A 14,959-nucleotide genomic window follows, 5' to 3' on the forward strand; every position below is an offset into this window, starting at 1 on the left:
TATACAACATTCCATCCAAAAACAACAGAATACACATTTTTCTCAAGTGCTCATGGAGCATTCTCCATTGTTCTCCATGGAACATCTCTCTTGATTTGGGTCACAAATCAAGCCTTGGTAAATTTAAGAAAATTAATATTGTATCAAGTATCTTTTCCGACCACAATGCTATAAGACTAAATATCAATTACAGGAAAAGATCTGTAAAAAATACAAACACATGGAGGCTAAACAATACACTACTTAATAACGAAGTGGGCACTGAAGAAATCAAAGAGGAAATCAAGAAATACCTAGAAACAAATATCAATGGAGACACGACGACCCAAAACCTATGGGATGCAGCAAAAGCAGTTCTAAGAAGGAAGTTTATAGCAATACCATCCTACCTTAAGAAACAGGAAACAATTCAAATAAACAACCTAACCTTGAACCTTAAGCAATTAGAGAAAGAAGAACAGAAAAACCCCAAAGTTAGCAGAAGGAAAGAAATCATAAAATTCAGATCAGAAATAAATAAAAAAGAAATGAAGGAAGCGATAGCAAAGATCAATAAAACTAAAAGCTGGTCCTTTGAAAAGATAAAGAAAATTGGTAAATCATTAGCCAGTCTCATCAGGAAAGAAAGGGAGAAGACTCAAATCAGTAGAATTAGAAATGAAAAAGGAGAAGTAACAATTGACACTGCAGAAATACAAAAGATCATGAGAGATTACTACAAGCAACCCTACGTCGATAAAATGGACAACCGGGAAGAATTGGACAAATTGTTAGAAATGCACATCATGCCAAGGCTGAATCAGGAAGAAATAGAAAATATGAACAGACCAAACACAAGCGCTGAAATTGAAACTGTGATTAAAAATTTTCCAACAAACAAAAGCCCAGGACCAGATGGCTTCACAGGCGAATTCTATCAAACATTTAGAGAAGAGCTAACACCTATCCTTCTCAAACTCTTCCAAAATATAGCAGAGGGAGGAACACTCCCAAACTCATTTTACGAGGCCACCATCACCCTGTACCAAAACCAGACAAGGATGTCATAAAGAAAGTAAACTACAGGCTGATATCACTGATGAACATAGATGCAAAAATCCTCAACAAAATACTAGCAAACAGAATCCAACAGCACATTAAGAGGATCATACACCATGATCAAGTGGGGTTTATTCCAGGAATGCAAGGATTCTTTAATATACGCAAATCAATCAATGTGATACACCATATTAACAAATTGAAGGAGAAAAACCATATGATCATCTCAATAGATGCAGAGAAGGCTTTCGACAAAGTTCAACAGCCGTTTATGATAAAAACCCTCCAGGAGCTTCCCTGGTGGCGCAGTGGTTAAGAGTCCGCCTGCAGATGCAGGGGAAACGGTTTCGTGCGCCGGTCAGGGAAGATCCCACATGCCGCGGGGCAGCTGGTCCCATGAGCCATGGCCTCTGAGCCTGCGTGTCCGGAGCCTGTGCTCTGCAACGGGAGAGGCCACAACAGTGAGAGGCCCGCGTACGACCACACACACACACAAAACCCTCCAGAAAGTAGGCATAGAGGGAACTTTCCTCAGCATAATAAAGGCCATATATGACAAACCCACAGCCAACGTCATCCTCAATGGTGAAAACCTGAAAGCATTTCCTCTAAGATCAGGAACAAGACAAGGTTGCCCACTCTCACCAGTCTTATTCAACATAGTTTTGGAAGTTTTAGCCACAGCAGTCAGAGAAGTAAAAGAAATAAAAGGAATCCAAATTGGAAAAGAAGTAGTAAAGCTGTCACTGTTTGCAGATGACATGATACTATACATAGAGAATCCTAAAGATGCTACCAGAAAACTACTAGAGCTAATCAATGAATTAGGTAAAGTAGCAGGATACAAAATTAATGCACAGAAATCTCTGGCATTCCTATACACTATTGATGAAAAATCTGAAAGTGAAATCAAGAAAACACTCCCATTTACCATTGTAACAAAAAGAATAAAATATCTAGGAATAAACCTACCTAAGGAGAGAAAAGACCTGTATGCAGAAAATTATGACACTGATGAAAGAAATTAAATATGATACAAATAGATGGAGAGATATACCATGTTCTTTGATTGGAAGAATCAACATTGTGAAAATGACTCTATTACCCAAAGCAATATACAGATTCAATGCAATCCGTATCAAACTACCACTGGCATTTTTCACAGAACTAGAACAAAAAATTTCACAATTTGTATGGAAATACAAAAGACCCCGAATAGCCAAAGCAATCATGAGAACGAAAAACGGAGCTGGAGTAATCAGGCTCCCTGACTTCAGACTATACTACAAAGCTACAGTAATCAAGACAGTACGGTACTGGCACAAAAACAGAAAGATAGATCAATGGAACAGGATAGAAAGCTCAGAGATAAACCCACACACATATGGTCACCTTATTTTTGATAAAGGAGGCAGGAATATACAGTGGAGAAAGGACAGCCTCTTCAATAAGTGGTGCTGGGAAAACTGGGCAGGTACATATAAAAGTATGATATTAGAGCACTCCCTAACACCATACACAAAAATAAGCTCAAAATGGATTAAAGACCTAAATGTAAGGCCAGAAAATATCAAACTCTTAGAGGAAAACATAGGCAGAACACTGTATGACATAAATCACAGCAAGATCCTTTTTGACTCACCTCCTCCAGAAATGGAAATAAAAACAAAAATAAACAAATGGGACCTAACGGAACTTAAAAACTTTTGCACAGCAAAGGAAACCATAAACACGACCAAAAGGCAACCCTCAGAATGGGGGAAAATATTTTCAAATGAAGCAACTGACAAAGGATTAATCTCCAAAATTTACAAGCAGCTTATGCAGCTCAATAACAAAAAAACAAACAACCCAATCCAAAAATGGGCAGAAGACCTAAATAGACATTTTATACAGACTGCCAACAAACACATGAAAGAATGCTCAACATCATTAATCATTAGAGAAATGCAAATCAAAACTACAATGAGATATCATCTCACACCAGTCAGAATGGCCATCATCAAAAAATCTAGAAGCAATAAATGCTGGAGAGGGTGTGGAGAAAAGGGGACACTCTTGCACTGCTGGTGGGAATGTGAATTGGTACAGCCACTATGGAGAACAGTATGGAGGTTCCTTAAAAAACTACAAATAGAACTACCATATGACCCAGAAATCCCACTACTGGGCATATACCCTGAGAAAAGCATAATTCAAAAAGAGTCATGTACCAAAATGTTCATTGCAGCTCTATTTACAATAGCCAGGAGTTGGAAACAACCTAAGTATCCATCATCGGATGAATGGATAAAGAAGATGTGGCACATATATACAATGGAATATTACTCAGCCATAAAAAGAAACGAAATTGAGTTGTGGTGAGGTGGATGGACCTAGAGTCTGTCATACAGAGTGAAGTAAGTCAGAAAGAGAAAGACAAATACCGTATGCTAACACATATATATGGAATTTAAGAAAAAAATGTCATGAAGAACCTAGGGGTAAGACAGGAATAAAGACACAGATCTACTGGAGAATGGACTTGAGGTTATGGGGAGGTGGAAGGGTAAGCTGTGCCAAAGTGAGGGAGTGGCATAGACATATATACACTACCAAACGTAAAATAGATAGCTAGTCGGAAGCAGCTGCATAGCAGAGGGAGGTCAAGTCGGTGCTTTGTGACCACCTATAAGGGTGAGATAGGGAGGGTGGGAGGGAGGGAGACGTAAGAGGGAAGAGATATGGGAACATATGTATATGTATAACTGATTCACTTTGTTTTAAAGCAGAAACTAACACACCATTATAAAGCAATTATACCCTAATAAAGATGTAAAAAAACACAAGCAATGGTCAAAGGATCTGAATTTTTTCCAAAGACATACAAAAATGGCAAACAGGTAATGAAACGGTAATCAGCGTCATTAATCATCAGGGAAATTCAAATCAAGACCATAGTGAGATATCACCTCACACCTATGAGTATGTCTATCATTCAAAGGACAAAAGATAAAAAATACTGGAGAGGATGTGGAGAAAAGGATCCCTTGTAAGTTTTTGGTGGGAATGTAAACTGGAACAGCCACTATGGAGACAGTATGGCATTCCTCAAGAAATTAAAAATAAAGCTACTACATGATCCAGCAATCCCACTTCTGGGTATATGTCCAATTGAAAGTTAAACATTATTCTGAAGAGATATCTGTACTTCCACATTCATTGCAGCATCATTTGCAACAGCCGAGGTATGGAAACAACCTAAGTATCTGTCAGCAGACGAACAGATGAAGAAAACGTGGGGAATGTATATGTGTGTGTGTGCACACGCTCGCACACATACACAGAGGAATATTATTCAGCTTTTAAAAAGGAATACTTGTCATTTGTGACAACGTAGATGAGCCTGGAGTACATCATGCTAAGTGAAATAAGCCAGCGAGAACCACAAATCCTGCATGTTATTACTTATATGTGGAATCTTAAAAAGTTTAGGAAACAGACAGTAGAAAAGTGGTTGCCAGGGTTAGTGGAAATAGAAATGGGTAAAGGGGTAGATTTTCACTTATAAGATAAATAAGTTCTGAGAATCTGTGTATAACGTGACTGTGGTTGATAGCATTGTGTTGTAGAATTGAAATTTTCTAAAGAGTAGAATTTAAATGTTCCCTCACCCACCAAAATGGTAAATTTATGAGGTTGATGGAGATGTTGACTTAATGGGGGGAGCCTTTCACAATGTATACATATATATTAAATCATCATGTTTTATACTTTAAATATTTTATTTGTTAATTATACCTTAGTATAGCTGAAAAAAATTTATTTCAAAGACTACAACAGAAAAACCCTTAATGCCGCATTGAGATATCTACTAAAATACATATTTCAATAAGAAAAAGTGAGTCCAAAAGGAAGGCATAGGATCCAAAATAATGGTAAGCACAAACTGATGGAATTCTAGCATATTTGCTCTTTAATGGCTAAGAATTCATCTGATGGCTTTCTATAGCTGAGTAATAGAGATGGTGTAATAGAGTACGAGAAATATTTTTAAAAATTTCTATTTTTGAACAAATGAAAATTGTTTAAATTTGCGTATCCAAATGCAGAGGAACTTCAAAAATCTGGCAGTTTTGCTCACAATTGCCAGTTTTTTGTTTTATTTTTACACACTGGTAGTTTTATATTATTTGAATAAGTATTAACTCTAGTATTATCTCTAATAGAATAAGGTTCTTGTAGTTGAATGTAGAACTGTGTTTCATATTGCAGTTCACTTAATAATCACTTTATTTATTTAATATCTGTATTTAGAACAGTGCCTGGCATATAGTAGATGCTGTGCAAGTGTTTGCTATTATTCCCGTCCTCTTCCTTCACATAGCTCATGATTTAAATGATTACGTCTGTGAGGAAGGTTGTCAAATTTTCAGGTCTTCCAAATATCAGTCTCATGTTTTAGCTGCCAGCTAGATTTTGGTCTAATTGCCCTGCTTTCGTTCCTAATAAAAGTCTGTAAAACAGTAGTCTTTATTCTCCTCACCTTCCAAAGTCAAGGGACAAAGTCCTTCTAATAATGGTATTACAGATCTCCCAAGTTTGAAATCCTCATACTGTCTTTTTCTTCTGGCTTCTATATTCAGTTAGTCCTCATGGTGCATCAAGTCTTCCTCTTTTATTACCTCTAACCATCCAACTGTTGCTGTTTCAGTTCAGGATCTTAGTACTGCCTAGGTTATTGTAATAGCTTTCTGACTATATCACTTCACCTTTCTGATCATTATTGACTGTGGGATAAAGTTTAAATTCTTTGGTCTGACATTTGGACCTTCTTTTATTTCGTACTGTATCAGTTAGGATTGCACTTACTTATACATAATAAGGTGTCTGGTGGTTGGTAGGGGATTCCTGACATTGATTCAGCTACTTAAGGTTACCAGGTCGTTTATTCTCTTGGCCTTTCCTTCATGGTTACATGGTGTTAAGGTGACTGCCCTACCTATATTCATGCTTAGATTCAGACAGAAGGTGAAGGGGAAAAAGTAAAAGGAGACATGCCAGCTACGTCAGCCTTTTTTTAAGGAGTGGTCCTGGAAGTACCACCCAGCAATTTCACGTAAATCTCATTTGCTTAAACTGGTTCACATGGCTATCCATGGGGAAGTAGAGGTTTTTTGGGGGGGTACATTGGTATACCCCCCCATTTGGGCTTTTGTATCAAGGAAGAAGGGGAAAATGCATACTGGGTATGTAGCTGCAGTTTTGTTACAAGTATCCAGGTCTTAGTTGTGGCGTGCAGGCTCTTTGTTGCAGCATGCAGGCTCCTCTCTAGTTGTGGCATGTGGGTTTTCTCTCTCTAGTTGTGGCGCACAGGCTCCAGGGTGCGTGGGCTCTGTAGTTTGCAGCACACGGGCTCTCGTGTTGAGGCGTGGGAGCTCGGTAGTTGTGGCACGTGGGCTTAGTTGCCCCACGGCATGTGGGATCTTAGTTCCCTGACCAGGGATTGAACCAGCGTCCCCTGTATTGCAAGGCAGATTCTTTACCACTGGAGCACCAGGGAAGTCCCTATCCATCTGTATTTTTAATCTTTTCCTAAATGGTATAATTTCTCAAATACTTCACTCAGACCAATAAATTATTGAACATATCTTGTATCTTTCTACTCTTCAGAACAGTTCCACTCTTCCAGAACGTTCTTCCTCTTCCATCCATCAAAATCCAATCCATGCTTCAAGAACAGTTTTAAATATGACCTCGTCTAATAAAGCTCATCAGTTAATTCCAGCTTGAAATGTTATTTTTCCCTTCCAGATTCCAATAAGCAATTGTCAGAGTAATCTGTTGAGAAATCATGTTGCTTTGTGGAATCTCTTCTTCTGTTGTCTGTAACTGATTTTGTTTGTTCTGTTAGTGTTATATATTTATATTGTGGTTCCTCAGTGTATAAGCTTCAGTTTTATTGTCATTGTCCACAGGAAGTTTATAATTTTGATATCTCTCACTGTGCTTTGTATATAGTAGTATAGGCATACCTCATTTTATTGTGCTTCCCCGATACTGGTTTTTTACAATTGAAGGTTTGTGGCAGCCCCGTATTAAGCAAGTCTATCAATGCCAATTTCCCAAAAACATTTGCTCACTTCACGTCTCTTTGTCACATTTGATACTTCTTGCAATATTTCAAACTTGTTCATTATTATTATATTTGTTATGGTGATCTATGATCAGTGACCTTTGATAATACTATTGTGAAAAGATTACAAATCGTTGAAGGCTCAGATGATGGTTAGCAATAAAGTATTTTTAAATTAAGGTATGTACAATTTTTTTTTAGACATAATGCTATTGCATACTCAGTATACTACAGTATAGTGTAAATATAACTTTTATAGGTACTGGGAGACCAATAAATTTGTGTGACTTTATTGCACTGGTCTGGAACAGAACCCTCAGTATCTGTCTGAGAAATGACTGTACATGATACTTATTCAGTTAACGGATTTGACAGAGTCATTGCTGTCAGTGAAGACTTCTTTATATATGAAGGATAACTTATGAATATCACTTCCATTTGTAACTTTGGTTTCTCTTACAGGCAAATGTTCTGAAAAAAGACTGCATGGGAATGGCATGCCTTACAATGACAGAAATGGAAGGAACATCTTCATCTCCTGTACATCAGAATGGTGATATTCCTGGAAATGCTAATTCTGTGAAGCAAATAGATCCAATCCTACAGGTCTATCTTTATCATTCCCTTGGAAAAGCTGAGGGGGATTATCTGAAGTTTCCAACTGGAGAGTATGTTGCAGAAGAGATTTGTGTTGCTGCTTCTAAAGCTTGTGGTAAGTGTTAAAAAGCAGTGTTTTTCTTCTTATTAATATATCCGTACTTTAATTATGCTACTCTTAACACAATGTACATGTATAATGTATTTTTATGCTTCTGTGACTGACAAGTGTTTTCATATGCATATAAAATGAGAATATCACTAAAGTAGAATTTAAGGTAAATTCTGTGTTGAGCTAGTGGTATAGACTGAATGTTTGTGTTCCCCAAAATTCGTGTTGAAACCTACTCCTCTAATGTGATGAGTTTGGAAGTGGGGCTTTCGAGAGATGAATCAGTTATGAGGGTGGATTCCTCATCAGTGGGACTGGTATCTTTGTTAAAGAGACCACTGAGAGTTCCTTTGCTCCTTCTACCATGTGTGGACATAGCATGAAGATGAATAAGAAGATGAACTATCTATGAACCAGGAAATGGGTCCTCATTAGACACCACATCTGCCAGCACCTTGATTTTGTACTTCCAAACCTCCAGAAATGTGAGAAATACATTTCTATTTTTTTTTATAAACCACCTTGTCTGTGGTATTTTTGTTACAGTATCCTGAATGAACTAAAACAAAAATTGGTACTGAGAAGTGGAGGGGTGCTGTAATAAATTCCTAAAAATGTTGAAGTGGCTTTGGAACCTGGGTAATGGGTAATGGAAGAGTTTTGAGGTGCATGCTAGAAAAAGCCTACATTGTTGTGAACAGGAGATTCTGGTGTGGACTCTAAAGGAGGAGAGGTGTACAGAAAAACCTCAATCTTCTTAGAGAACACCTGTGTAATCCTGCGCAGAATATTGGTAGAATTGTGTACTGTAAAGACCATTCTGATAAGATCTCGGGTGGAAATGAGGACTGTGTTATTGGAAACTGAAAGAAAAGTGATCCTTGTTGTAAAGTGTCAAAGAACTTGGCTGAGTTATGTTCATGTTTTAGTGCTTTGTAAAATGTAGAGCTTGTGAGCAGTGAAATTGTATATTTACTTGAAGTAATTTCTAAACAAAGGTTTGAAGGTGTGGCTTGAGCCCTCCTAACTGCTTATAGTTGTAAAAAGTTAATAAACAGAAACCTCAATAAAATAGAATCAGGAGACCAGAAGGGGGAGCTCTCATGCTCTGCAAGGATACCAGAGCCCAAGAGGAAGAAGACTCCTCTTCTTTGCTGGCAAGGACTCAGACAATGAAAAACCTTGGGCTTCTTGTTTACTGTAGCCCTCCCCTCTAGGACAGTGTTCTCCTTCCCTTGCCTTGGGGGAGCTTCCATGTGGCTCACCATGATTGCAGACCCCAGATTGCAGTTCTCTGCTGATCCCAAATAAATCCATCTTTTCTGGAAAAATACCTGGCAGCCTGTTTGTTTTAGGTCAACATAGTATAATAAGAGAGAAATAACTTACAGGCATAATTATAAATGTTAAGCAAAAAGGAAGCAGGACTTAAAAATTTGGAAAATTCCCCACCTATCCAAAAGATGAGAAAGCCTGTTCAGTAGAGAACACTAAGGGTGTGGCCAAGCAACCATTTGTTAAGATTAGTGTGGATAAGCCATCTCAACAGGAACCAGATGCTGCTACCTAAAACAATGGAAGAATGACCCTGAAGACAGTTCAGAAATCACCAGGACTGCTGTCTTAGCACAGGGCCTGGAGGCAGAATGATTTCAAAGGAGGAGATGCCAGTGTTTGGAGACCTTGAGCTTGCTGCTTGGTGCTACCTCACCTTGAGGGCTCTGCTGGTGCACTGCTGGTGCTGAGCTCCTTGGCTGCCCCAGGTGTGATTCTGGCAGCCCCTGGTGCAGCAGCTGCCTCTCAGCAGGGTGCAGGCAACAAACTGGTGGAATAAGCCATCTCCACTAGTGGAGAATGCACAGGCCCAGGGGGCATGTCTGACTCCACCTAGATTTCAAAGAACAGGAGCCATCCAAATCCACTAGGGCAGGGCCGCCAGGAGCCTTAGGTGCCCACCCTCTGCCCAGCAAAGCTGAAGGGGCAGGAATGCTGCCCAAGTGGGTCCTGTAGGTAGGACCTCTGCTTCAGTGGGCCTGGAGGGCAGAGTATCAAGTTAGAGGATTATTCATGGACCTTAAGGTCTAATGGAATTTGCCTTGTTGGGTTTTAGACTTGCTTGAGACTTGTCACACCTTTCTTCTAAATATCTGTTCTGTGCCTGTTCTGCCATTGTATTTTGGAAGCACATAACTTGTTTAATTTCACAGGTTTACAGCTGGAGAACCTCAGGATGAATTGTACCTTGAGTCTCATCCAAATCTGCTTTAGATGATATTTAGATGAGACTTTGAACTCAGACTTGGAGTTGATGTTGGAATGAGTTAACACTTTTGGGGCCATTGGGAATAGAATGAACATATTTTGAATGTGAGAAGGATATTATTTTGGGGGGTCCAGGAACAGAATGCTGTAGATTGAATGTATCTCTTCTCCCTCAAATTCATATGTTGAAACCTAATCTCCCAGTGTGATTGTATTTGGCGGTGGGGTGATCAGGATATAAGGTTAAGTATCACCTTCTCTCAGTTGCTTTTCTACCCATTTGTGGCTCAGTTATAGAACTTGTCTCTTTGGATTATGGATATTCGTGTCTCTTTTTTCAAGATACAGTCAGTTGTGGTATAGTGTGAAATAGGTGTTCCTAAAATGCACTATGCTCTGCAGAATTGTGCAATAAAAACCATAGGGCTTAGAGGAAAAATGAGATTAGTGGCATAACATAAACTTCGTGACATTAAAAAAAACAATAAAAACAGCACATGTTAAATGGTAACAAAATATATAAAATCTGAAATATATTTGGCACTTTACCTTAAAGTCTTGAAGCTTGCTTGTGGAAGTGGGTGCTGGAAAGGTTGCATCTTGTGAGTTAGTGTGAGGCTGTAGAAGGAAAGTATCTGAGATCACATGAGAAGTTGTAACACCACATATAGATGGCTGTGGCTCATAACATACATGGTAAACTGTATGTTCCATGTATGTTCTCAGTTTGGACGCCAGGCTGAAGGAGTACCCCCTATGTGAGACATGATGTTCTCCTGGTAAAAGGCAAAAGAACATGAGGACTGCTGGAAACGAAATACCTCCCTACTGCCTCTGCTTGGAACTAACACACTCTCAGTTCTTCTCAGATTCCATTGGCCAAACCAAGTCATATGGCCAAGCCAGTGTTAGTCAGATGGGGTGGTCCTCTCAGGGACTGGGAAGAGAAAAGTGAGTATTTGTGAGCAGTGATGTAGTCTGCTACACTTTTCCCTCTTGACCACAAATAATTTCTTTCTTCAGTATTGAGAATAAATTTTCTCCTTCCCCAGTGAGGATACCCAAAGGTGTCATTGAATCAGGCTTAAAATCCAGGCTCTCCCTGTATTCTCTCAGTCATGTCCAGATGTTATTCTGCTTGATTCAGAGAATCTGTGAACTGAAAAGACAATTATTCTGATATCATATCTACAGCCTTGACAAGTTATATTTCAAAGATATGATATGAGATAGTTTTCCCTAGCATAGAGACAGCAAGGTTTAGACAAAATAGCTATGTAGAGTTATCTTTTGGAATCTTCCCACCTCTCTCTGAGCCCTATGCCAGTTACTCTTTCTTGACTGAGGTACTCACGTGTCTAGTATCCTCATATTCCTTTCCATTCCCATCCCCAAATGCCCTTTATTGTATCTAGCTGCAGTCAGAACTTACGTTGATGACCCTTCGTTAAGTATGGTTTTGATGATAAAATAATTTGCAGTAAGTTATAAATGACAAATAGTTTTAATATTGAGATATTTGTATTTATTGAAGAATCTTGATCTGTAGTAACCTCTAATTGTAAAAAATGTTTAGGGGAAATGTATTCCTTTAAAATGACCTTTATTCTTTTCTCAATCCCCAAAGAGTAGAATATTGAGTTAATGTTATAGCTGTACCTCATTCACCTCTTTCAGCTAGCTAAAATTTATTGACACTGTGTTAAGTGCTTTATGTGTGTTACTCAATTCTTACAGCAGCACTAGGGTGTGTAGATGTTGTAGTGTAAGCACCTGACAATTAGCTTTTAAAAAAAGTTTTTACTTTATATTGGAACATAGTTGATTAACAATGTTGTGTTAGTTTCAGGTGTACAGCAAAGTGATTTAGTTATACATATACATGTATCTATTCTTTTACAAATTCTTTTCCCATTTAGGTTATTACAGAATATTGAGCAGAGTTCCCTGTGCTATACAGTAGGTCCTTGTTGGTTATCTATTTTATTTTATTTTATTTTAAAAATTTATTTATTTTTATTTTTGGCTGTGTTGGGTCTTCATTGCTGTGCGCGGGCTTTCTCTAGTTGCGGCGAGCGGGGGCTACTCTTCATCGAGGTGTGTGGGCTTCTCATTGCAGTGGCTTCTCGTTGCAGAGCATGGGCTCTAGGTGTGTGGGCTTCCGTAATTGTGGCACATGGGTTTCCGTAGTTGTGGCTTGTGGGCTCTAGAGCACAGGCTCAGTAATTGTGGCGCACAGGCTTAGTTGCTCTGTGGCATGTGGGATCTTCCCAGACCAGGGCTCAAACCCATGTCCCCTGTGTTGGCAGGCGGATTCTTAACCACTGCACCACCAGGGAAGCCCGGTTATATATTTTAAATATAGCAGTGTGTACATGTCAATCCCAAACTCCCAATCTATCCATCTCCCCCATCCTTCCCCACCGGTAGCCATAAGTTCTCTAAGTCTGTGAGTCTGTTTCTGTTTTGTAAATAAGTTCATTTGTATAATTTTTTTTTAGATTCTGCATATAAGTGATATCATATGATACTTGGCTTTCTCTGTCTGACTTACTTCACTTAGTATGATAATCTCCAGGTCCTCTATGTTGCCACAAATGGTATTATTTCATTCTTTTTTATGGCTGAGTAATATTCCACTGTATATATGTACCACACCTTCTTTATACATTCCTCTGTCAATGGACATTTAGGTTGCTTCCATGTATTAGCTATTGTAAATAGTGCTGCAATGAACATTGAAGTGCATGTATCCTTTCAAACCATGTTTTTCTCTGGATATACGCCCAGGAGTGGGATTGCTGGCTCGTATGGTAGCTCTATTTTTAGATTTTTAGGGAGCCTCCAAAATGTTCTCCATAGTGGCTGTACCAATTTACAGTCCCACTGTTGGTTGCACAACAGTGCAAAAGAGTTCCCTTTTCTCCACACCCTCTCCAGCATTTATGGTTTATAGATTTTTTGATGATGGACATTCTGACTGGTGTGAGGTGATATCTTGTAGATTTGATTTGTATTTCTCTAATAATGAGCAATGTTGAGCACCTTTTCATGTGCCTCTTGGCCATCTATATGTCTTCTTTGGAGAAATGTCTATTCAGGTTTTCTGTCCATATTTTGATTGGGTTGTTTGCTTTTTTGATATGCATGAGGTGTTTGTAAATATTGGAGACTAATTCTTTGTCAGTCACATGGTTTGTAAATATTTTCTCCCATTCTGTGGGTTGTCTTTTCGTTTTGATTATGGTTTGCTTTGCTGTGCAAAAGCTTTGAAGTTTCATTAGGTCCCATTTGTTTATTTTTGTTTTTATTTCCATTTCTGGAGGAGGTGGGTCAAAAAGGATCTTGCTGTGATTTATGTCATAGAGTGTTCTGCCTATGTTTTCCTCTAAGAGTTTGATAGTGTCTGGCCTTACATTTAGGTCTTTAATCCATTTTGAGTTTATTTTTGTGTATGCTGTTAGGAAATGTTCTAATTTCATTCTTTTACGTGTAGCTGTCCAGTTTTCCCAGCACCACTTATTGAAGAGGCTGTCTTTTCTCCATTGTATATTCTTGCCTCCTTTATCAAAGATAAGGTGATATGTGCGTGGATTTATCTCAGGCTTTCTGTCCTGCTTCCTTGATCTATATTTCTGTTTTTGTACCAGTACCATACTATCTTGATTACTGTAGCTTTGTAGTAGAGTCTGAAGTCCAGGAGCCTGATTCCTTGAGCTCCATTTTTCTTTCTCAAGATTGCTTTGGCTATTAGGGGTCTTTTGTGTTTCCATACAAATTGTGAAATTTTTTGTTCTAGTTCTGTGACAAACGCCATTGGTAATTTGATAGGGATTGCATTGAATCTGTAGCTTGCCTTGGGTAGTATAGTCATTTTGATAATATTGATGGTTCCAGTCCAAGAACGTGTTATATCTTTCCATCTGCTTGTATCATCATCAATTTCTTTCATCAGCATCTTAATAGTTTTTAGAGTACAGGTCCTTTGTCTCCTTAGGTAGGTTTATTCTTAGGTATTTTATTCTTTTTGGTGTGATGGTAGATGGGATTGTTTCTTGAATTTCTCTTCCTGATCTTTCATTGTTAGTGTATAGAATGCAACAGATTGCTATGTGTTAATTTTGTATCCTGCAACTTTACTGAATTCATTGATGAGCTCTAGTAGTTTTCTGGTAGCATCTTTAGGATTTTCCATGTATAGTATCATGTCATCTGCAAACAGTGACAGTTTTACTTCTTTTCCAACTTGGATTCCTTTTATTTCTTTTTCTTATCTCATTGCTGTGGCTAGGACTTCCAAAACTATGTTGAATAAAAGTGGTGAGAGTGGACATCCTTGTTTTGTTCCTGATCTTAGAGGAAATGCTTTCAGGTTTTCACCATTGAGTATGATATTAGCTGTAGGTTTCTCATATATGGCCTTTATTATGTTGAGGTAGGTTCCTTACATGCCCGCTTTCCAGAGAGTTTTTTTATCATAAATGGGTATTGAGTCAAAAGCTTTTCTGTATCTATTGGGATTATCATATAGTTTTTATTCTTCAATTCTTTGATGTGGTGATTCACACTGATTGATTTGCGGACATTGAAAAATCTCTGCATTCCTTGGGTAAATCCCACTTTGGTCATGGTGTATGATCTTTTTAATGTATTGTCGGATTCGAATTGGTAGTATTTTGTTGAGGCTTTTTGCGTCTATGTTTATCAGTGATATTGGCGTGTAATTTTCTTTTTTTGTGGTATCTTTGTCTGGTTTTGGTATCATGGTAATGGTGGCCTCATAGAATGAGTTTGAGAGTGTTCCTTCCTCTGCAGTTTTTTGGAATAGTTGCAAA

The 14,959-nt window shown here is 38.4% G+C and overlaps 1 protein-coding gene across 3 annotated transcripts in view; it reads left to right on the top strand.

The window, feature by feature from the left end:
* Positions 1-14,959, top strand: part of JAK2 (Janus kinase 2) — a 161,472-nt gene that overhangs the window by 55,262 nt on the left and 91,251 nt on the right. For all 3 annotated transcript variants that reach the window (XM_027105794.1, XM_027105795.1, XM_027105796.1), the window contains exon 3: positions 7,616-7,865. In XM_027105794.1, coding sequence (XP_026961595.1) covers positions 7,616-7,865 — 250 coding nt within the window. The remainder of the gene's footprint in view (positions 1-7,615; positions 7,866-14,959) is intronic.

This window comes from Aethalodelphis obliquidens, unplaced genomic scaffold (genome assembly GCF_003676395.1).
Source record: "Aethalodelphis obliquidens isolate GAN/ISIS:26980383/991018 unplaced genomic scaffold, ASM367639v1 scaffold7, whole genome shotgun sequence".
Taxonomy (NCBI): Eukaryota; Metazoa; Chordata; class Mammalia; order Artiodactyla; family Delphinidae; genus Aethalodelphis; species Aethalodelphis obliquidens.